Here is a 23,743-nt window from a genome sequence, read left to right as displayed (position 1 = left end):
AGTGCTTTTAACCCCAGTGTAGAGCTTTCTGGTAAGGTGTAATGTTAGTCTTACTACCCTCAAGCCTGTCTATAACACCAGCATACAAGAAGAGGAGAAGGGAGAGTACCTGTCTTACCTGAGAGGCTAAATCCTGTGGCAGTGAAAAGCTGGAAGGAAAGAGAACCAAAGCTGGCCTGGCATGCCAGTCTGCCCTTTCACTGTGCTGGCCTTGTTACAGCAAAGAAGCAGAAGAGGCCACATCATGGACAGCATCTGCTAATCCACTACAGGCTGGACCCTGTGTGAGGTGCAGAGTAGAAAACATTAACCTTACCTTTGAAGGAGTGTGGAGTAGAGTCAAAGCGGAAGACTGATATGCAGAGCTGGCAGAGATGTAATAAAGGCCAGCCCCATGTGGTTAATTGTATGGGTGACCTTTCAGTGTCGTAACTGTATTATCTTACTATTAAGAGCTCATTCTCTCCTCCCAAAGCGTGGGACACTCGAGGGACACCCTGGTCCTTCTCTCATTAGCCTGGCCCTGCCAAGGTGCCTTGCCACGGAGGACAGGGCTGTGGCAGGATCCAGCGGATGGCGTATCCCCCTGTGAGGACAGGCAGCCCTCACAACTCTCAGGCTCAAGGAAAATAATATGAAACTTGGAATCCAGAATTGCCTATTTGTTTTGACGATTGGCACTGTGCCCTTCTCCACTCCTAATTTATGACAACTGCACAGACATTATGGAAGTAGCAGATGTGGGAAGGACTGTTTAAACATTAACTTTCCTCCTGATACTAATCAAGTTAACTTTGGGCAAAGAAAGTGGGATTACTGTGAATTCCTTTATAACTGTGAGTCTTTTTCTCTTGGACTTATATAACACACTCTCTCTCTCTCTCTCTCTCACACACACACACACACACACACACCACACACACACACACACACACACACACACACCCTTTTATTTCCTTTACTCTCTTACTGCTTGTTCTGAAGCTGCTGTTTGGATAGTTTTTCCTCTGTTCTCTTTGACTTTCTTTACAGTCTGTATTGTTGAGCCCCAACTCTATCTCTCAGCCCTTTCCTTCCTTCTGACATCTCGCTTATGGCTCTGAGTTTTCTTAAACCACACTCCTTATTTTTCAAGTACAACATCAGCTGTCACATATGTCCCATGTTTCTAAGAATTTATAGGCATAGTTTACATTGGGATGCACAAGATTTTAACAAAATGATCTTGATGCTTTTGCTCGTTTTATTTATTATACTTTTATTACACTGTGGACTTTTATTCTAGAAATAGTGATGATGTGGCTTGGAGAATTCTAGAGCTTTTTTAACAGTTTCAAACAAGCTGCATAATTTTAAATGCAAGATTACTCCCAAGCAGAGCAGCAGAGCACCCCTCTGTCTGTAAGTAAAGCTGTGGTCTGCTCCCCCTTCTGTGTCACTTTGAGGCCCCCATTGTACACACAGGATGTTCAAATGTAGATGATGCAATTCTTATCAGAAGCAATTATACAAAGGATTGAGATATGTTTAAAGTCATTTCCTGGAAGCTTGTGGTGATATGTACTGTCTCTGTTTGTCTAATCCAAAGGCCTGCTGCATGAACAGTCTGAGCTCATTATATGACTCAAAAACCTTAGAACAGTCACTTGTGTAACAAAAACTGTCTGGCAACAAGGGGTATTTCCAGTGGGAGAGATGTAATTTCTTGTGTCAGCAAGGACTAGTGCATACTTGTTCCTTAAGTAAAGAAGAGAAATATAATGAACTTGTGTTATGGCCAATAAAAAATTCCATTTATATATGAGCTTATATTATAGTTCAACTTTTTAACAAAGAAAAATATGAATAAAGCTCTATGTGTGTTATAAATATAACAGCTTGTCTATAGGAGATATGGAAGAGAATTTTAGATGAATAAGAAACATTCAATTCTATAACACATATCAAAGATTATGCCATATGTAGGTTGGAAATAACAGTACTTGGTATTTACTGATATTTGCAATATTTAAAAGTACTGAGTACTCTTTCTTTGCTGAACACATAATACTCACAATAGCTCTATTATTACTCCTTTTACAAATGAGGGGACTGGGACTTGGAAATGTTAAGTAGTTTGCCTAAGATTACAGAGCCAAGAAGTAATGTGCATATGGTAGATTAATGCAAAACAGAGATAAGATGTTCCAAGTGTACATATTTTTTTTAAGTATCCTAGGAGGAGAGCGGCAGAAGGTAATTGGCATTTATAAAAAATATTTAATTCTATTGTCATATAAACTTTATAAAGTAAGATCAACTTCATTCAGTACTTTGAATTAAAATTTCTGCATGGACAGAGATGGCAGTTAACATCTGCCTTTTCATTGTCTCATAGACAGGGATTTGTCATGTAAGTCGGGAGCCAGAGCACAAGGGTTTTACCCTGTTTCCACACCACTAGCTGGGTGACTTTGATAAAGTCACACAACCTCTCTGGAGCACAAAGAGAGGGCCATTCCTACCAAACTGGAATGTTTTGAGTACCTTGTGAGAGAATAAAAGTAAAGCACTTCACTGGTGAAATCCAAATAAAATCTGTAGTTTAGTTAAAAAAAAAAAATTAAAGCACTTCAAACACTAAACCACTCTAGGAATAAGTCTAACCAAAGAGTGCAGTTTTCTGTACTAGAAAAACGGTAAAACACTGAAAGAAATTGAAGATAACTCAAAGAAATGGAAAGATAGTCCATGCTCACAGATTGGAAGAATAAATATTGTTAAAATGTCTATACTACCCAAAGCAATCTACACATTTAGTGCAATCCCTATCAAAATACCAACAGCATTCTTCAAGCTGGAACATACAATCCTAAAATTTGTATAGAACCCCAAAAGGCCCTGAATTGCCAAAGCAATCTTGTAAAAGAAAAGAAAAGCTGAAGGCATCACAATTCTAGACTTCTAGTTATATTACAATGCTGTAGTGATCAAAACAGTATGGTACTGGTACAAAAACAGACACATAGATCAATGGAACAGAATAGAAAACCAGCAATAAGCCCACAACTATGTAGTCAGTTAATCTTCAGTAAAGCAGGAAAAAGACAGTTTCTTCAACAAATGATGTTGGGAAAACTGGACAGCTACATGCAAAAGAAACTTTCTCACACCGTACACAAAAATAAATTCAAAATGGATTAAAGACCTAATGTGAGACAAGAAACCATCAAAATCCTAGAAGAGAACACTGGCAGTAACCTCTTTGACATCAACCATAGCATTTTTTTCTTGATATGTCTCCTGAGGCAAGGGAAACAAAAGTAAAAATAAACTATTAGGACTACATCAAAATAAAAAGCCTCTGCATAGTGAAGGAAACAATCAAAAAAACTAAAAGGCAACCTACTGAATGGGAAAAGATATTTGCAAATGACATATCTGATAAAGGGTTAGTATGCAAAATATATAAAGAACTTATGAGACTCGGGGCACCTGGTGGCTCAGTTGGTTAAGCATCTGACTCTTGATTTCAGCTCAGGGTCATGTGTTTGGGCCCCACACTGGGCTCCATGCTGGGCATGGAGCCTCCAAAAAAAAAAAAAAAAAAAAAAAGTTAAGGCACCCAAAAAAAAAAAAAAAACCAAAAAAAAAAAGGGAAAAAAAAAGAAAAGAAATTTCTCCAAAGAAGGCATCCATATGGCCAACAGACACATGAAAAGGTGTTCATCATCACTTATCATCAGGGAAATGCAAATCAAAACTGTTTTGTGATATCACCTCACACCTGTCCACATAGCTAAAATGAACAACACAAGAAACAACAGATAATGGCAAGGATGCGGAGAAAGGGGAACCCTCTTGCACTGTTGGTTGGAATGCAAACTGGTGCAGCCACGCTGGAAAACAGTATAGAGGTTCCTCAAAAAGTTAAAAATAGAACTACCCTATGATCCAGTAATTACACTACTGAGTATTTATCCCAAAAATACAAAAACACTAATTCAAAGGGATACATGCACCCCTGTGTTTATAGCAGCATAATCTACAATAGCCAAGATATGGAAGCAGCCCAAGTGTCCATCTATTGATGAATGGATAAAGAAGATGTGGAATATTATTCAGCCATAAAAAAGAATGAAATCTTACCATTTGCAAAGACATGGATGGATGTAGAGAGTATAACGCTAGGTGAAATAACTCAGAGAAAGACAAACACTATATGATTTTATGATTATGTGGAATGTAAGAAACCAAAAAAATAAGCAAAGGGAAAAAAGAGAAAGAGAAACAAATCAAGAAACAGACTCTTAATTATAGAGAACAAACTGATGGTTACCAGAGGGGACGTGGGGGTGGGGGGATGGATGAAATAGGTGATGGGATTAAGGAGGGCACTTGTGATGAGCACAGGGTGACGTATGGAAGGGTTGAATCACTATATTGTACACCTGAAACTAATATTACACTGTATGTTAACTAACTGGAATTGAAATAAAAACTTAAAAAAACAGAAATAGACGATATCCACTGTTTTAAAAAAAGAAATAAATCATAGCCACTGTTAAAAAAAAAAAAACACTAAATCATTATGCATATGTGAAGTACTCTCCTTAGCACTGTGTAAAAATACATAGGAAGAAAATCAGGATTTTTAATAACAAGTTCCTCCCTACTTCTCTCCACTGCCTGTTTCTCAACCATTTCTCATCTGTCATCGATTAGCTTCCATGCATATTGGATTAGCTTCAGTCCATTTCTTCTTCAAGTTGGCCAAGAATGCTATTCTGATCCCTTTTCCAAAATAATCATGTCTTTGTCTTTCATTATGGCCTTTAAATATTAGCCAATATCATCCTTTATGTCTTTTTCCAAAGATAAAATTCTCTTGCCATTAGGTTATCCTGGCAGTGCCATTTAACATGCTTACTTTGTTTATTCTCAGAGTTTGCTTTTATTTTAAACCCATGACATATATATTCCTTTTTGTTCTTTCATTGCATTTTATTTTCACTAACTTGTAACTTAGTCCAATTTTTGATTCTGGAAAGGCATTAGAAGTCGGACTCTAATAATCTTACACTTTTAAGCTAAAAACTTAATACTTTTATAAATAATTATTATGTTATTGCCATATAATTAAACCATCACTCAACACTGTTAATATAGATGTGCAAAATATCATGTCTCCTATCAACAAAGACCTTCTCTAAGCAGCCAGTAGGGGCAGAATAGTGAACCGAGTATCTTTTAGAACCCCATGAACCACCCTGGTGTTGATCCACCTACATTTGTTACACCATAGTTGTCCATTTCGTTTCCACTAAGTTTAAATAATCTTTATAGCTAAATTTTTTCCATGGTTTCTGTTATTTATCATAAGTAAAAATCTATAGTAGAAAAGGCACTTTAAATATCCCCAGCTCAGACTTCTTTCTCCCTTCCCCCACTCTGGACACAAATTTGTGTGTATACCTACAAACACACACACACACACACACCCATCTTTTGTGACTTGCATAGGGGATAGATCTGCTACTCCCAAATGTCTGGAGACCTTCAGTGATCTGTGAAAATTCTCCATGCCTCACTAGCTTGTCTTATAATTTAAAGCTTTCCACTGTGTTGATGCCTGAATGTCTGTTCCTGGAACAAAGTTCATTTACAAAAGTGAATGGGGCTTACATATGCACACCTTCCTGGTGGCCAGTTGTCTGAAACTTTTCCATCAGTCTAGCTCCATCTGAAGAGGGATTTGGGGAATACAAAGTGGCATGGGTGGAAACTGTTAATTTGTTTATGGCTAATAGGATGGGCAAACAATGAATACCTGTCCTCTAGAAGAGTTCTAAGCAGAACTTACTATGATAGAAAGAATCAGGGGTTTGGAATGAAAGGACACAGGTGCAGATCTAGGCTTTGTTGCCAATTAGACGCTTAGACTTGTTTTTTTATAGGAACACAGGAATAGTTGTAACACTTGACCTCTATTTATAAGGATCAAAGAAGACAGTGTACATTAAAAGTACTTTATAAACTATTAAACAGTTTATAAATGTTACTTTTCCAAATTTTATCATTGATAAAACAACCATCTGCCTAAGCACCTTGTTGAAATGTACTATCTCAAGGGCTTTGATTTAGAAAAATGTGGTGGTCTTAAAAATCATTCCTTCCCTTTGAAGAATGTAGAATTTATATCATCACAAGGCTTTAAATTGAATATATCAACTTTTGATTTTAACTTTAGGAAAACTGCATGTTGGATGAGTCAACATAACAGAATCAGCTTTTATTTGATTCATCTGTTTACAGTACAAAAGCTCATTTCCAGGCTTTTTATGAAACAGAACAATAGGCTTAAGATGTTTTAGCAATAATGAGGTTGGTGGACTCGACATCAGGGAACTGAAAGACCTTGAGGGTTTAGCCATCCCCTATTTAAGGAAGCAATCTGGCAGCCAAAGGAGCCTGAGGTAGCATAATGAAGCTTAGAAACTAAAATTTCCTTTCAACACACGCCAAAGGGTTTAACTATTAAATTTATAGCAACAGTATTTCCCAACCAGGAGCTAAAAATGAACTCTCTTTACCTGTCTTCCTCCTTCCTGGAGACTTGAAGTCTTCCCAGGTGATTTCTTTGCATCATAAACTCCTTTTACATTTCAAGCAGGAAGCAAGTAGCTATAGAGAACTCACCAGAACTCTTGTGTCGTCAGTGGCTTGGAACTAAACAATGTAAGGAACAATATTTATATTTATATACTATAGACTTTGAAATTTCTTACATTAATGTGTTATATACAATAGGCTTCTAATCCTAAGTAAAATATCCCCTTGGATGTCTGATAGATACCTCAAACTTAAAATACCTCACACTGAGCTCTTGAGCTCATCCTGTCTCAGAATCTTGCTCTACTGAGAGTATCCCCCTTATCTGGTCATGACCACTTGGTTCCTTTTAGTTTCTTTTCTTTTTTTTAAGATTTTATTTATTTATTTGACAGAGAGAGACATAGTGAGAGAGGGAACACAAGCAGGGGGTAGTGGGAGAGGGAGAAGCAGGATTCCCGCCAAGCAGGGAGCCCGACGTGGGACTCGATCCCAGGACCCTGGGACCATGACCGGAGCCGAAGGCAGACGCTTAACAACTGAGCCACCCAGGCCTCCTTGACTCTATGTGTGTGTGTGTGTTTGCATGAGTATGGGTGTGGGTGTGTGTATTTAAAAACTAACCTCTCAAGAAATCCTGATGGCCCTACCTTCAAAATATATCTAAAATAAGATCACTTCTCACAGCCCTGTAGGAACCCCTCATCACCTCTTGCCTGGATTTTGCATTTGCCTCTGAAGTGCTTCACCTGCTTCACCTTGGCCCAATGCAATAATCCTCAACAAAGCAGTCTTCCAAATCCTTCTAAAATATGTCAGATCACATCACTACTGTGTTAAAAAAAATCCTCCAATGGCTTTCTCATGTCACTCACGGGCAAAGCCATGTTCTTAGAATTTCATATCAATCTTATGGGATCTGGCCCCATTACCAATCTGACCACCTACTCCCACATTCTTCCTCTTACAGTGTGGTCCAACCACAGGGCTTTTGCACTTGCTGTTCCCACAGCCTAGTATTCTTCCACCAGAGTCTTATGGTTTACTCCTTCGCCTCCTTCGAGTCTTTGCTTAAATTGCACCTTTTCAGTGAGGCCCTTCCTGACCATTCTAATAAAGATTATAACACCCTCCACACCACATTCTTATCCTTCTCCTTTTTCCCATAAAGCACTGATCATCAACACGATATGTTTTATTTACTTATTAAATTTATTGTCTATCTTTTCCCCACTAGAATGTCAGCTTCATGAGACCAGAATTGTTTGACTGACTTATTCATTGACGTATCGCCAGTGCCTAGAATCAAGTCTGGCACGTAGTAGGTCTAGCCACCACGTACAGCCTCACAGCCTGCATACTTAACAAGGCCAGAGCACACTATTTATATGGAAATGGTATCCCCTGGAGTTGTGCAAAATTTCAGCCCCACAGGATTTCAATAAACGTTTGTTGAATCAAAGAAAACATGTTTTGCCCTACTATCTTAAGTACATTCTGTCAATAATCTCTAGAAAAATCGCTAGTATTAAAGGAACACTTGCAGAGTTTATAGACTCACAGACCAAAGGAAGATATTTATAACAGCCCCTGGATTGTGGGTTTAAACTACCTACACCACCATAAATACTGTTTACTAACTAAACAAAGTATTTTGAATTCCACTGGAGGTGGGCAAATTGGCTGTGTTTTGGAACTCTACATAATCACTATTTCCCCACAAGATAATTGAACAGTAAGTGTTATTTTAAGTCATCTTGGAAGAATTCCCAGTTTCACTGTAGGAAAGAGAGTTTATATCTTGGGATTTTGTTTTGTTTTGAGAATCAGCACACACGACTGTTCATGCAGCTCTTTTGTCTGTTGTGATTACGTTAAATCCATTCCTTCAAAGATGTTTTACCATACTGCAGCAGGGTTTACTCACTCACCTATCCTATTCTCCATCTTTGTAACATTTTCTCCTGGCATGTTTCTTCCTGTTACAGCTGATTACATAAGATTTTATAGCTAAATATACCAGCCTCCCTCACCTTCCTGTCTGATTAATATAAGAATGTCACAATTCCCTTGGAGTAGCCACTGGTGATGTCGTAGCCTTTCCTTATGAGGATGAATTGTCAGGAACCAGGATTTCACCGAGGCCTGTGGGTAGAAGCGAGGAGAGTCTACTGGAAATATTGCCAATAAGGGAGTTAACAATGGTCTTTGAAACATTCTCTGTAGTCACTAGCATGACCTGGAGGCTACTAACTAATGTGGTTCACCATATTGAAAGAATGAGTCATATATGATGAGGACACCCTGGTTCTTTACCAGTCACCAAGGTGATCTGGTTTTCCACTGTTACCTGTCGTCTTGTGTTAGTTTAATATGGCATCATACTGCCAGAGATTTACATGTTTTCTTTGAGAGATTTACAAGTACTTTCACATCCTTTTTGTTAAGAGGCACACAGTTGTGCAGATGTTTCTTTTTCTCTCTTCTTCCCATTTGATTCATGTAGGAGGCCACAGCTCTCACAGCAGTAGTGGAGATGTCATACCCCCTCCTGAATGTGAGATTATCAAATCCCGAATTCTTTGGTGAGGTTGGAGGAAGTGAGGTGGGGAGGTGTGTCCAGGGAGCACTTAGTCAAGAGGAGACAGCAAGTAGCCTTTTGAGCTTTCTCATTGAGAAGTAGGTAACTCCATGATGGTGCTTTACTGCTGAAAACTCTGGAGAACAAGATGGTTAAATTTTAGATGAGAAACACTTAATTTCTACTCTTCAGTGTGTTTTTTGCCCTTGGGCTGGTGAGGATGGATGGAAAATGTGCATAATGAAAGTCGCCCAAATTACCACATTTAGTATTATTTGAACATGATCTGCTCTTACCTACGTTATGAACAGTACAGCCTGGGCCCACAGTGTGGATGTGCTCTTACAAGTTGACCTTGGCTGGTGTCCTTCCAGTCCATAGCCTCCTTACACACCACACAGCCACACCCTCATCACGGTAGACATGGCCTGACCATCAGTTTCCAGATCCACTCCTTGATTATTCTGGAACACAGCCCATTTGTCCAGATAGTCTTCCCAATCTGGGCCCTATGCCAGGCCTTTGTGCAGCTAAGAGGAAGGAGAATAAGCTAAGGGTTACGAGCTTGGGCATCAGAATCAGTTACACTTAGCTCTCACTTACTGTGTAAATCATTAACTGTCTTTCAAAATAATTGGTATTTTCTTCTTTCTATGATTATTCACACTCTTCCCTCTGCTGAGAATGATGACTGCCACCTTCATCTTTCAATATCCATTTTTGCATCCTCTGACCATTTTAACGTTTGTTCCAGAGAGGAACTTATTTATATCTTTCTGTTCATTTGTATTGTTATTGTTTTACTTGTCATGTATCTTAAATAGTTTTACTAGATTTAGTAGATTGCACCTTAGTCTTTTTGTATCCATTGTGGCACTTAGTGTGAGGCACATGTTGTTTAATCAACAATGATAAAATATTTTTGCAGAAGGCTCATGAAAGAATTTAAGTTTCATCTAATCTGCCAACCTTGACAGGGAAAAAAAACATTGAATCAAATATGCTTCTTTAGTAACTGAATGCTGCTGAGTAATTAACCTACTATAGATTCTGAAGATCAGACTGTTTACATGGACTCTTTCTGTCCATTCTTCTGTAACCAGAAATGTTAGGTGAGTGTCTCCACAGGGAAACATTTAGTCTCTAGTTGGACAAGCTGGGTAGGAAATGAAACTAACCAAAAGGAGGATGGGAGCACCAGTCTCCAAACTCTGCATCCTGTGTTCTGGCTACAAACACGTTACACATAAAGAAAGCTCCACGGTATATTTGCTCTGTGTTTTTGCTAAGGATCCTCTTATATAGACAATAAACAGTAAAACCACTTAGATAACTCATCTGTTCCCTAAGTAAATTAACATACGAAAATACTTAGGACAAGAAAAGCACTCAACAAATGTTAGTTTTTGTTTTGGTTTTAATATTGTTTCATTCTTTAAAGTTGTGCTGACCAATAAGGCAGCCGCTAGCCTCATGTGGCTACTGAGCCCTTGAAATGTTACTTCTCCGTACTGATTTGTGCTCTGAGTATAAAACACACTGAATTTCAAAGACTTAGTATGGAAAAAAGAATGTCATATAGCTCATTAATAATTTTTATTTTTAATGATTGCATACTAGTTTGGTATATCAAGTTAGATAAAATATATTATTTAAGTGAATTTCAGCTTTGCTTTTTATTGTATTAATGTGACTACTAGAAAATTTTAAATTACATATGCAGATCACATTTGTGACCTGCATTATATTTCTATACTGTATGCAAATATTCATTAAGAATCTTGATCAGGGCGCCTGAGTGGCTCAGTTGGTTGAGCGACTGCCTTCGGCTCAGGTCATGATCCTGGAGTCCCGGGATCGAGTTCGGCGTCGGGCTCCCTGCTCGGCGGGGAGTCTGCTTCTCCCTCTGACCCTCCTCCCTCTCATGCTCTCTGTCTCTCATTCTCTCTCTCGCAAATAAATAAAATCTAAAAAAAAAAAGAATCTTGATCAGCTAAGAGAAAAGGAAAAAGAACAAATTATAACTGAACAAATATGAACTATTTTCTTATTAAGATTGAAATTAAATGTGGGGGATTTTTTCATTGTTTTGTGGTCAGTTTTAAACTTTAAGAAACTATACTAACATTTTATATCTAATGAAAAATAATTCCTATTTCTAGGTTACTAGTTGGTTCACCTTGGAGTGGCTTTCCTGAGAACCGAATGGGAGATGTGTATAAATGTCCTGTTGATCTGTCCAATGCTACATGTGAAAAGCTAAATTTGGAAAGTAAGTAGTAATTAGCAATATGACTTTTTACAAATAACAAGATCTCATTTGATGTAACTCTAATTTAAAAAAATAACAAAATCAATCATAGTCTGTCTTGAAGAAACATAGACAACTTTTTTGCCTTTATTATCTTTAGTCATATGGGGTCCAATTGTATCCAAATTTCCAACACAGCTTAAAGACCTGATTTAATAAGATACATGAGAAATGTGCTACCTCTTGGACCATCTACCCCCAGACTGTGGGCCAGTTTCCATCAATGTTCAGGATTATTTTGCTGATTATTTATAGATATCTAAGTCTAACCCTACCTCTTTCCCTCCTCAAAACAAACCATTAGGTATAGACCTGTCAATACTAGTGTTGCTTTTAGAGATGCTGAGAAACACTCTGTTGCATTCTAATAAAAAAAATTGTCACTATTTAGAATACTTTGTAATTGTTTGTATTTATTATTTTACATGGCTAGTCTCATGATTTCCTTTTAAAATTCAGTCATTAATGTTTTGGGCCAGCTTCTACTGTATGCATTTTTTGATAACACTTTAAGGATTTTTTTTTTCTGATCCATAATAAAACATTAGATGGAGCTGTTGTGACCTTGAAAAGAGTAGGTTGGCAAATTGTAGACCGAATAGTGTCCTCAGGTGTGTATTGTTTGGCCAGCATTTTGTTTTTAAAAAATTTAAATTTAAATGCCTGTAAGTCATGCCCTTTACAGACACTACCCCCTAATATCTGACATTCTGTAACCTCACTCATTTAAGTGTACAAGCTACCAGATCACTGAAGGCCTCCTTTCTTTACATGTGATTATGTAATGTGAGTACCTGGATATATGACACTAAATTCAGTGCTACACATAAACATCAGTGTGGGGGTCTTTTTTTAAACAAGTTTAAATAAATGGTGAAGACTTATTCACTTTTTAAAATATTTTTCCCTTTGAAAGCTGCCACAAGCATTCCCAATGTTACTGAAATGAAAACCAACATGAGCCTTGGCTTGACTCTCACAAGGAACATGGGCACTGGAGGATTTCTCGTGAGTGTTTACCTTTCAAATTCCCATCTATTTCAAGAAAGTATGAAGTTAGTGTCTTCTCACCATCCCACCTATCAAATCAAATCTTGACACTTAAATATTAGAGTTTGCTTTTGGATAAATCATCCATTGTGGATATACAACATGAAATGCCCATCTGTTGATGTATAGACAGATATTCAGCAAAAAGCATTGCCACAGAATGTCTTAGAAAAAAGCAACACAAGGAACACCGATTCTTTGCCCTTGGAAAGTACTCTTAGCATTTGTTGATAATAGCAGAATTCCAGGTCTCATTTCTCCTTCCCGTAGGAACATTCCAAGATAGGGACTGCTAATTCAGAGAGTGGATTTCAAAGCTGAAGAGTATTTCTGTCTTTAATCCTTTGCTGTAACTGTTGGTAAATCTGATATCATCTAAGTCATGGCTTGGTCTCTTCTTATTTCATATTAGTGTTTACTCTCATTTAGTTTCTAGAATGCTGAGGAAAGAATCACAAATCAGTGAGAAAAAAATACCTTCTTTAACAAGCGGTCTGGGGACAATTAATTGGTTAATAACTTGTATATTCAAATATGCTTTCAAGTGAATTAAAGAGTTAATATTAAAAACTGGAAGAAAATGGAAATTTTCTGAAAGAGGGAAAAATTTCTGAGCTTAGAACTAACAGGAGAAATAATATAGGAAATTGTTGAAAATATCTGACTATATTAAAAAATGAAAACCATCACATACCTAAAAAAATTCTAAGGCAAATAAAAACCCAATTTTTTTAAACATTTCCACCAGCTCATAGATGATCCTAGTTATATCGCCCTGTTAAAATAGCCATAGAATGCTTAATTTAACTTTACATTAGTTATGTCTATATGATTGACATGCTAACTTAAAAGCCTATGTGTATAATAACTAAATTATTCTAAAAATATAATCAATTTTTAACAATGTCTTTCTACTTTTACTAATAGATACTAGTATTCAGACATTGGTATTCAGATATCAGGTATTGCTTATAATATGTGTAATTCAAAGCAAAATGAATATTGCAATGAATCTTCACAGTTTATGATATCCCAAAGTCTTTATAATAGCATTGCTTTCCTCTTTTTTTTTGTTTGCTTGTTTGTTTTTAAGGTTGAATAAATTCAGGAAGAGGAACATATTGAGATATAGGGATTACAGGTTGTGCTTCAAAATTTTTAATGTGTAACTTCAGGTAAAGTAATTTAAAATTGCTAGAGAATTTAAGAGATTAATTTAACAATCAATGTGGCAAGCAGAGAAGGCGCAAAGGGGGAGGGAGGGAGAGAGAGAGGAAAAAAAGCAAGAAAAAAAAAGCCAAAGTTTCCTTTACATACCTAAAAGGTCAAAATCTTAAGATACTCTTAAGAATTATGTGGAAAAGACTGACAATCATCACATTTTTTTTAAAACTTCTTAAGTTCTGGGCTTAAAGCAGGAATGTAGTTCTGGCATTAACAATTGGCATATTCTAATTTCAACTTCTAAATGCTGTTTTCCATTGCTTTTAAAACAAAAAAAAAGATCTTGAATATTTCATGAGTTACTGTTTTTCAAGGTGATTTAAAAAAAACGATTGGGGATGGGGATATAGGAATCAATAATTGGTATCTGTTATTTGGTAAACTAACCAAAGCCGTCAATTGTGATTGTCCCCTAACTAACTGGCAAAATGAACCAGTTTTATAGGAGGAAGAACTATGGCTTATTCATTGAGCACGAAATATGACCACAGCTGCTTTTCCTTTGAGCAACCAACAATTACTGGATCAAATAAATTCCCTTTTATTCTTCCAATTGCTTTTTGCAAGTTCACACTTTTTTGTTAAGCTTTAATAATTGATCCACAGCTTTACCTAATGTTAAACTTTGTAGGTGCTCTTTAAGATCTTGTCTAGACTTCTCTTTCCCATTTTTGTCCTTTTACATCTAGCAATTTTAATATTATTTAATGTGACGTTTTCTGTGTGATTTAATCACAACTGAAGCAGGAGTTCTTGACATTCAAGGGCTGCTGAAAAAGAGAGATTTGAGGCTGGCTTGACGGGACTATGAAGAATTGTAGTATGTCTGGTGTGGGCAGGGAGACAAGTGGTAGCTTGGATGACCTAAGGTTTTATGTAGTAGAAAAAGGGGGATCAGAAGTCCTCAAATAAGTACTTTAGAACAAAGTCAGAAACTGGCAGTTCATGAACATCACTGTGTTTGTTGAGCCCATAGAGTTTTTTGGGTTTTTTTTTTAATTGAATTTTCACGAAGAATTCATCCTCTCAGGCCCTCCTTGAAAATTGGAAAGACCTGGCAAGGCTGGCAATGGGCAAGAGCCATGGTGGCGGCCCCTGGGTTCTTCATTCATCATGGCGTCTATGCCAGCCCAGAACACTCCTAGGTTCCTGCCTGGCCCTGGGGCTTGTGGGCCTATGGTTTCTGCTGAATAGAATAAGAGGTAGTAGACAGAGAGCATAGTGGTGTAAGTGAACGGTATAATCTTTGTTCAAGAATAATAATAGCAATGAAGCTGGCTCACAATTATGTAGCATTTTGCTATTTACCCTGCACTGTTCTAAATGTTTTATATCTATAGACCCACTTAATCTTTACAACAACCTTAAAAGATAATAGGTATGATTATCCTCGTTTACAGATTCAGCCCCTGAGGCCCAGGTAACTGAGAGACTGAAGAGGAAGGAAAGCACCCGCTTTCTCTAGCTTGGGGGGGTGACCAGAGGGGCTTCTCCCTGCACCATCAAGACCTGCCTCCCAGCCCAGCGGCCACCTTCTTTCTCCCTTACTTCTGGTTGCTCTTTCTTTCCGAGACACTTTGTCTCAGAGGCTTTTTTTTGATCTGTTAGTTCGTTACAAGAGTTGACAATTCCTAGTATCTGGTAAAATCATAGAAATGATCTCTGAGTTTTACCAATGGAGACGTAGAGGACTCATGTTTTCCATGTTTTGTCATTGCTCTCATTTCTCTGAAGACGTGTGGGCCCCTGTGGGCACAGCAGTGTGGAAGTCAATATTACACAACTGGGGTTTGTTCTGACGTCAGTCCCGATTTTCAGCTCTTGACCAGCTTTGCACCTGCAGTTCAGAGTAAGTGATGAATGTGCAGAGGGTCTGAGCAATGCCTTACATGAAGGGGGAAGGTGGGATTTATCAAGTGCCACCCAACTCCTCAAGTCCATTTTACTTTGTTCCATTTGCATATGAGTGTGAAGACTGAATTACCTATGGAAATCTGTTTCTTTCATCTTTTCCTGTGTAGCCTGCCCTTCCCTCATAGATGTTGTGGTTGTGTGTGATGAATCAAACAGTATTTATCCCTGGGATGCAGTAAAGAATTTTTTGGAAAAATTTGTCCAAGGCCTGGATATAGGCCCCAAAAAAACACAGGTATGGATTTGAATAATACATACACTAACCCACAGCTTTCTTTCTGAGAAAATATTGTTAGCTATGACGTCTTAATTTTTGCATTTGTCAGATCCCCGTATTAAATGCATTTAATGGTAATCTTGACAGTTAATTGAAACTTGTACTACATTGAGTTGTTCTGTCTATGCCTTTGCCCAATGCTGGTTTTTGAGATTTGAGACTTCTGTTTCTGACACAAGCATCGGATGTGGGATAGAGCATTTTGTGTGTGTGTGAGAAAGAGAGAGAGAGAGAGTGGAAGTGGGGGGAGGGGCATAGGGAGAGCGAGAGAGAGAGAGAGAATCTCAAGCAGGCTCCATGCCCAGCACAGAGCCTGACTCGGGGCTCGATCTCATGACCCTGAGATCATGACCTGAGCTGAAATCAACAGTCGGATGCTTAACTGACTGAGCCACCCAGGCGTCCCTGGGATATAGCATTTTAATCCTCTTTAGTTGCTTATTTTTCCCTCCTATAACTCATGAATTTATTAATACATTTTAAAATCCTGTATGTATTCTTTCTTGACAGCCACTTGGACTAATAATTTCTTTTTATTGTTTGCTGGTAAAACAATTGTCCTTGAATTCTGGGATTTTTTTATAAAGAAGTCCATAGACAGTATAATCCTATCTTTTATTATTTTTTAGTCTTTTATCATATTTTAGTCTCCTTTTTTACACAGGCACATCTTTTAAATAATTTTGTGTAGCTGCCTGTGTTTTAATGAGTCTTTAATTTGCTTTTCTGTCTTCTTGAGATGGGCATCCAAAACTCAGGAACAGAAGCTTCTCACTTTCCAAAAACCAAATAGCATTTATTGTTAAAGTTTTGGGTCTTTTTTCTTTCTTTTTTATTGGATTTGCCATTTCATGGCTTATTCTGGTTGTAGAACCAACATCAACAGGAACCAGTTCACAGTTACCAGTGTATGTTTTTGGGTTATTCCTGTCATCTGAGGCCTTAGTGTCCAACATCTAGTAACAATTGTTGGAACATTTCCCCCTAAATGTTTTGCAGTTAGCTATATTGAAATTTGATTTTCTGCTTTCCTGTACAGTATTACAAAATATTATTATATGTTTTCCCCATTGACATTGCTTTTCGATACCTAAAGGACACTAATGTCCACTGAAACTTTGGAGGTTTCACTTTGTGAAACTTCTGTGAATAAGACTATGTGTAGGGGCACATGGGTGGCTCAGTCAGTTAAGTGTCTGACTTGAGCTCAGGTCATGATCTCAGGGTCCTGGGATCAAGCCCCACATCAAGCCCCATGGCAGGCTCCATGCTCAGCAGGGAGTCTCCTTGTCCCTCTCCCTCTGCCCCTCCCCCAGCTCGTGCTCTCTCTCTCTCTCTCTCAAATAAATAAAATCTTTTTTAAAAAGACTAGGTATGGCACTGATTTCTGTATAGCACCATCTTAAGGCCCATCATAAGAGAAGTTTTCCTAAGTATCTGCTTATTTTATCTGTCTCTAAATGGATTACCCCCATTACAAGATTTACTCTCTCGCAAGGAATTTATGGCCTTCCTCTTCTTGTCTTCCTACCCTAATACATCTTTTTCACCTCTAGAGGTGCTTTACAAAGTCTCTTTTTCTTCCAATCTAAATTTGACCTTTCTGTAAGTCCTAATATACTACATTTCTTTGAGTCTTCTATGCATCACTCCCCTTTCTCACACCGAAGTTCTGGGGCTGTCATGGGAGTTACTAACATCTTCCTCTCATTTTAGACTTTTAAATCTTAGAGTTATTTTTGACCCATCCTCTCTCTCAAGTCTTACATCCTATCCTAAGGAGAAGGCTCCAGCAATATCATGTTTTTCACATCTTCCTAATGCCTACTTGATTGCTTCCTAGCAAAAGTAGCTAATTGAACTCAGAAATCCAGGCCTTGCACCTTCCACCTTCCTTACAGACTGACCTCTATTTTAGAGACCTTTTTACCACTAATCTCCTATTGCCACTTCTTGTTCTGAAAGCCCCCAACTCCTAGGCATAGAGGATGATTTCAGTGCTGAGAACCAGGATGTTAATAGAAGTGTTTGGCCTTCTTGATCTAAAGGATTAGGATATGTGCCCCAGAATCTTGTGCAGAAGTTGTTCTCTCTGTCAGGTCTTTCAAATAAGATTCTCCCTAATGGCATCTTCTCTGAAGGCCAGAAACTTCTTGCCCACATGCTCATATAGCAGGTTTCTTCCAAAAATGCTGAAGTCTGTGATTAGAGGAAATCCAGAACAATAAATTGACTGTGTTGATTAGCTCACTGTTTTGTTTTGGGTTTTTTGTATTCAAATCTAATTCTTTGTTTAATATGTAAATATTCTCAATTGATGAGCTGTTATCTTCCATCTATGACTGCTTATAATTGTTTACTAGCTCATATCCATTGTTAATTAGAAAATTTATATCATTTAATCTTCTTGTTAATGAACTTTATTCTAATATTTATCCATATTAAAATATTACAAGACAGTGCTTTAAAATCTATTACTAGATAACCTATAACTATTATAGTTGAAAATATGTAACTGTTACTCTTGAGAACCAAATTATACCAGATAGGACCTCATCTTGCTTATCAACAAGTACTGCTGCTTTTTCCTGACAGCCTCTAACAAAGAAGTCGTTCTATTGGAAGAAAAATAACTATTCTTAAGGACAAAATTGGAAATGATTCCCTTATACTATCAGCCCACATCCAGATGCACTTTTGATTTTGATTATATTGGTTAATTAGAAATTATTTATAACTTAATGACAAACCTTTAATGAACTTCTGCTTTCTTGAAGGTGGGGTTAATTCAGTATGCCAACAATCCAAGAGTTGTATTTAACCTGAACACTTTCAAAACCAAAGCTGAAATGATTGAAGCAACATCCCAGACATACCAGTATGGTGGAGACCTCACAAATACATTCAAAGCAATTCAATATGCAAAGTAAGTTATGATGCTAATAGCCCAATATTTTGATAAAATAGAAGTGCTTGTAGATAAGAAAGACCAAAAAAAAAAAGACAAAAATAATGTACCTGGTACTTAACACTTAAATCAGAAGTAATAAAGAAGAAAAGTTCAAACGTTCTGTCACTTGAACACTTTGAAAAGGCAATAGGAAATGACATTTTAAAATCTTTGATTTCTAGGACTTTTAAAAGATATTCCATGATTTTTTTAAAGATTGTATATGCGGGACGCCTGGATGGCTCAGTCGTTAAGCGTCTGCCTTCGGCTCGGGTCATGATCCCAGGATCCTGGGATCAAGCCCTGCATTGGGCTCCCTGCTCCACGGGAAGCCTGCTTCTCCCTCTCCCACTCCCCCTGCTTGTGTTCCCTCTCTCGCTGTCTCTCTCTCTGTCAAATAAATAAATAAAATCTTAAAAAAAAATAAAATAAAGATTGTATATGAAGTAGATGAAACGACATTAAAAGACCTTAGATTAAGTAGGAAATGGAGCAATCTGCAATTATTTGTTAATATTTACCAAGGCCACAAACGACTTGAGCTAATGGAGCACTTCATGCATATTAAGAAGGGTCATAGAATCTTAAATGTTAATGACCTAGGAGTCTGAATTAAATGGAATGGGTTCACTATGCTTATTACAACCCAGGGCAATGTGAATGTTACAACTATGCAACGCTCTTAATTTTTAGCTCAGTTTCTCTATTTTCTCAGCACTCCTGCGTTCATCTTCACTCTGTTTTAATCACGTACCTTTACGAAAATGCTAAAGATTCTCCTATTCTTAAAAAATAAATGAGAAAAATAACTTCACCTTCCCTTAAACCCACTTCCTGCCTTTGTCCTTGTGTTGTGCATTTCTTCCTTCCACTACCATACTCCTTGAAAAATTGTCTTTACTCCCTCCCTCACTTCCTTGAAACATATGGCTTGCCACCAGGTAAACGTGGGCCTCTTTATCAGCCAGCAACCCAGGGGTCCTGCCTCAAACTTCATCCTCTTTAGCTTCCCTCACTATCTGCTGCTGATGAGCACACACTGCTATTCCAGCCCCAGTTGCCATGACATCACAAACTTTTAGAATCCCTGCCAACTTTCTGCAACAATTTTGCCTCTTCATTGGCTCCTTTTCCTATTTTTTCTTCGCTAAACAGAGACCTCTTTTTTTGTCTCGCTTTCCTCTTAGGCATTGTCTCCACTCTCATGGCATCTCCATTAGCCCTGTGTAGGTCACCACATTGCTATGTGGTCAGCTCTGAACTCTCTCCCAGAATTCACACAGGCATCCAGCTGATGCTGGAGATGTTTAATTTGGAGTGTTGGCTCACTTATCAAATTCAGTACATCCTAAACCAGCCTTATTCTTTTCCCTACCCATGCTCACGACTTTTCCATTTTGATTCATGCTACTGCCTTTCCCCTCAGTCATTCAAAGTAAGCGCTTGCAGGTTTTCTTTATTCTTTCTGTTCTTCCTTAGTAGCACACGTCTGGCCAGTCACCATGTATCCTGTCTTTCCTATTTCTGCATTTCCTATTGTATCTGCCCCTCCTTTTTTCTGGGTGTATATGCTAGTTGCTGTTTCTATCAACTGGTGACTTTCCCTATATGTCTCAAAAGTGGATTTCCTACAAGTGGATTGATTTGGTTAATCTCTATTGTCCCTATTGAGATGTTCTTTTGGGCCACACCATTTCACAGGCTGTGGCCAGTTAATAGGTCAGTTGCTAACTGGCAAAGTGCCCTTTATGGCCTAGTAACCTAGACTCAGAGGAACAGTAGGTTGACATGGAGAATGGCCTAGAAGGAGCTACAAACTGCAGAGGGCCTGTGTTTTCAGCAGGAAGTATGGATGTGGTATTTTTCCCTGGAAGGAGCTCAGGGACCTGGTAAGGTCTCCTCACAAAAAGAATGGCCACTGTCTGTTAAGATGTGACTTTTTGGCTTTTATCATCTTTTCAGAACTTTGGTTTTCTCTCCTGTACCATCATCTTGCTCTTACCACTATTTCCCAAGCTAATTGAAGCCTTTCCATTGTTAGGAGAATCACCTAACTTCTTACTCACACCTTCCAGAAGTTAATTACCTTTTCTTCTCTTTTCTTTTCTTCATTTCTTTTTTTCTTTCTTTCTCTTGGTCTGTTTCTTTACAACATCAAATAGAATTCTGACACTCTTTTAGTAAATATTGCCATTTTCCATTTATCTTATTTCATTGACTGTCTATGGTTATGATTTATTATTCCAAGACCTGAAGTTAATCAGAACAAATGAGGCACAGTTTCTACCCTCAGAAATCTTATAATCATACATGAATTCTACCATGTGTCATAAAGAGTATAATTCACTCAACAAGTATTTCATGTGAGTACTGTATTCAAATTTGTCTGGGTGACAAATATGAAATATTTTTCTACACTTCAACATTCTGTTGTGTAGGAAAGTTTTAGGGAATAAAATGATATTCTCAGTTTTAAACATGTTGAAATTAAAGTGTCCCTTGCACATTCAGGTGAAAATATTCAGCAGGCATTGAATGTATAAATATGAAATAGGAGAGATGAATGGAAATAGATGTAGACTTTAAGGTGTCATCATACAGGTGGTAGGTAGTCCAAAGGAGTGGGTGGCATTCCCCAGAAAGAATGTGCAACAGGAGTATCCAATAGACAGGAAAAAAGTTGTTAGACAACTGGATACCGATCTAGAAACAAAATAAAGCTGAATTCCTGACTCACTCCTTGAATCAAAATAAATTTCAGCTGCACCAAAATTTAAATCTAAGAAAATGTAATTATTAAGGGACTATGAGAAACTTGGGAAATTAAAGAAACAAGTCTAGAGATAAGAGGTCCTTTTAAAATACCATGTCAAATATAAAAGAATACACATAAAAAACTAATAAAATTGATGTCAAAATATGCAATTTATATACAGAGGTAATACCACTAAAATTTAAAAGATTAATGAACTGAGGAAAATATTTGTGATATATATGAAAAAGATGATTTTCTTAATTAACAAAGAGCTCTTACTAATTAGAAAATAATGAACAATACAAAGAAAAATGGTCAAAGATAAAGAAAAATCAAGAGTTCATAGAGAAAAAATACAAATGGCTAATAAACATAAAATATTCATTCTCTCTTCATAATGAAAAAAACACATATTAAGACAATTATATATTCTCACTTATCAGAATGTCCCCAATTTAAAAGTTTAATAATCCTCATTGTTAAGGAAAGGAGATGGAGATACTTGCATTCTTTTACATTATGGAAATACAAATTGGTAGAAATTTTTAGAGTCCAATTTTGCAATATCTTTCAAAGTTTGAAATGTGTAAATCTTTTGTCCCAGTAATTTCACTACTAAGATTTTATCCTACTGATACATTTGGAAAAGTATGCCAAGATATATACACAAGGACATTTATTACAGCATTACTTGTAAAACTCAAAATGGCCTAAATGCACAATAATGGAGAATTGGTTAAACTACGGTTACCCCCAAATAATGAAATATTATGTAGCCATTAAAAAGGAGAGCTTTGGAGGCACCTAGGTGGCTCAGTCAGTTAGGCATCTGCCTTTAACTCAGGTCATGATCTCAAGGTCCTGGGATTGAGCCCAACATCAGATTCCCTGCTTAGCAGGAGTCTGCTTCTCCCTTTCCCTCTGCCCCTTCCCACCTCACTACTTGTGCACTCTCTCTTGCTCTTTCTCTCAAATAAATAAATCAAAATCTTAAAAGAGAGAGCTTTGTATGTGCCTATGTGGAAAGATCTCCATTAAAATGAAAAATTACTGTGTTGGGGCACCTGGGTGGCTCAGTTGGTTAAGTGTCTGCCCCTAGCTCAGGTCATGATCCCAGGGTCTTGGGATGGAGTCCTGCATCAGGCTTCCTGCTCAGCAGGGACCCTGCTTCTCCCTCTCCCTCTGCTGCTCCCCCTGCTTGTGCTCTCTCTCTCTCCCTCTCTCTCTCTGTCAGATAAATGAATAAAGTCTTTTTAAAAAATGAAAAATAATTGGCTAGCCTATCTCCCCATTTGCATGAACATTTGAGGAGTAGATTACGCATATACATCTAAATAAAATGTTTTCTATAAGGAAACAAACAGATAAAGGTGGTTACCTTTGGAACAGTGGCTTGGTGTCAGATTTTTATTTTATACCTTTCCAAATGCTTTGACATTCTTTCACCAAGTGTATTTATTACTTTTTAAAAAGCAATTTCATATTGAGAAAGTAAATGCAGATCCAGTGAGTAAAACTGGTGATAGGACTGAATATCTTTGCTCTGTTGATTAATATTAATGAAATGAATTTTGTTATCAGAAGATAATCCTAAGGATTCTTGATGTAAATACACACACACATGCCATAGAAACTATGGAAATTATTGTTAATGCCAAGTAAGATTTATATATATTTCCCTATAAGCTGCAAATAGAATGTAGGTAAATATGTCACCAGACCTATAGAGAGAAATTCTAAGTCACAGTAGGTCATGCTCAAAGAAGTTAGTTTCACATTTATATTTCTAACCAGAGGTCCACATATTAGCTTCATCTTTTGATAGTGAGTCTTTAATCTTATCTGCCACAGAGATTCTGCTTATGCAGCAGCCGCTGGAGGACGACCGGGTGCCACCAAAGTAATGGTTGTTGTAACTGACGGTGAATCGCATGATGGTTCAATGTTGAAAGCCGTGATTGATCAATGCAACAATGACAATATACTGAGGTTTGGCATAGCAGTAAGTAGATTTTCTTTTTAGTTGTCTTTCAGTGGATGGGTAAGTGCTCCTTTATAACATCACTTCGCAAGACTGCACTTTCTCATTT

The 23,743-nt window shown here is 37.5% G+C and overlaps 1 protein-coding gene across 1 annotated transcript in view; it reads left to right on the top strand.

The window, feature by feature from the left end:
* Positions 1 to 23,743, top strand: part of ITGA2 (integrin subunit alpha 2) — a 78,983-nt gene that overhangs the window by 8,176 nt on the left and 47,064 nt on the right. Inside the window, exons 3-8 of the mRNA XM_021700661.2 lie at positions 11,335 to 11,444; positions 12,400 to 12,491; positions 15,492 to 15,606; positions 15,779 to 15,906; positions 18,726 to 18,874; positions 23,505 to 23,655. Coding sequence (XP_021556336.2) covers positions 11,335 to 11,444; positions 12,400 to 12,491; positions 15,492 to 15,606; positions 15,779 to 15,906; positions 18,726 to 18,874; positions 23,505 to 23,655 — 745 coding nt within the window. The remainder of the gene's footprint in view (positions 1 to 11,334; positions 11,445 to 12,399; positions 12,492 to 15,491; positions 15,607 to 15,778; positions 15,907 to 18,725; positions 18,875 to 23,504; positions 23,656 to 23,743) is intronic.

The sequence above is a fragment of the Neomonachus schauinslandi genome, chromosome 7 (genome assembly GCF_002201575.2).
Source record: "Neomonachus schauinslandi chromosome 7, ASM220157v2, whole genome shotgun sequence".
NCBI classification, from domain to species: Eukaryota; Metazoa; Chordata; class Mammalia; order Carnivora; family Phocidae; genus Neomonachus; species Neomonachus schauinslandi.
Note: the sequence above shows the minus strand (reverse complement) of the source record. Positions and strands in the feature narration are given on the sequence as shown.